Here is a 648-nt window from a genome sequence, read left to right on the forward strand (position 1 = left end):
CTTGGGAAACTCGCGATACTTCGAGACCCCTGCGTAAGTCCGGTCCCTGAAAGCGGAAGTGCCCTCCCCAGCTTCGTGGCACCGCCTTCCCGGGGCCTGTCACGTGGTCGGCAGCACGTGCCACCAGCAACAGGCTGCCAACTGAAGAGTGTTTCCACGTGTCTGCCAGGCCCGCAAACCCGCTGCAGGGACCAGCCCTGCTTCTTCTTGCGCCCCGCGCAGCTCCGCAATTTACGGATGAACCACCGAGGCCTCCACCGCCGGCCCGTCTCCGCCCTTCGCGGTGGCTCAGGAGGCACCAGCGCACAGCTTCCCGCCGACGCAGAACAAGCCCTGGTCGCCGCTTCCCGCCCAAAGTGAGGACCAATGACAAGCGAGTTTGCCTGCGAGAACTGGCCAATCACCATTGCTGTCCTGGCCGGGGTCGGGGTCCCAGAGCGGTCAGAGCCAATGGCCATCCTGTGGCCGGTGGCCGGCGAGCCAATCAGGACACGCAGTGCGGGGAAGCACTAGGCAGTTGGGCGCGTGGCGTCGGACTGAGAAGAGGTTGAAGAGGCTTGTGGCCCGGGTGTGACCACCATGGTAGGGGCCGGAGGGGCCTAGGGGGCAGGCCTGGGCCCGCTGAGGGGCTGGGGAACAGGACTGGAG

The 648-nt window shown here is 66.4% G+C and overlaps 1 protein-coding gene across 1 annotated transcript in view; it reads left to right on the forward strand.

Moving 5' to 3' along the window:
* LOC104984854 (tubulin alpha-3 chain-like) overlaps window positions 1-648 on the forward strand; it is an 11,976-nt gene that overhangs the window by 259 nt on the left and 11,069 nt on the right. The window contains exon 2 of the mRNA XM_010834788.1: window positions 170-356. Within this exon, the coding sequence (XP_010833090.1) occupies window positions 170-356 (187 nt within the window). The remainder of the gene's footprint in view (window positions 1-169; window positions 357-648) is intronic.

Source organism: Bison bison, unplaced genomic scaffold (assembly GCF_000754665.1).
Source record: "Bison bison bison isolate TAMUID 2011002044 unplaced genomic scaffold, Bison_UMD1.0 scf7180017845453, whole genome shotgun sequence".
Classification (NCBI taxonomy): Eukaryota; Metazoa; Chordata; class Mammalia; order Artiodactyla; family Bovidae; genus Bison; species Bison bison.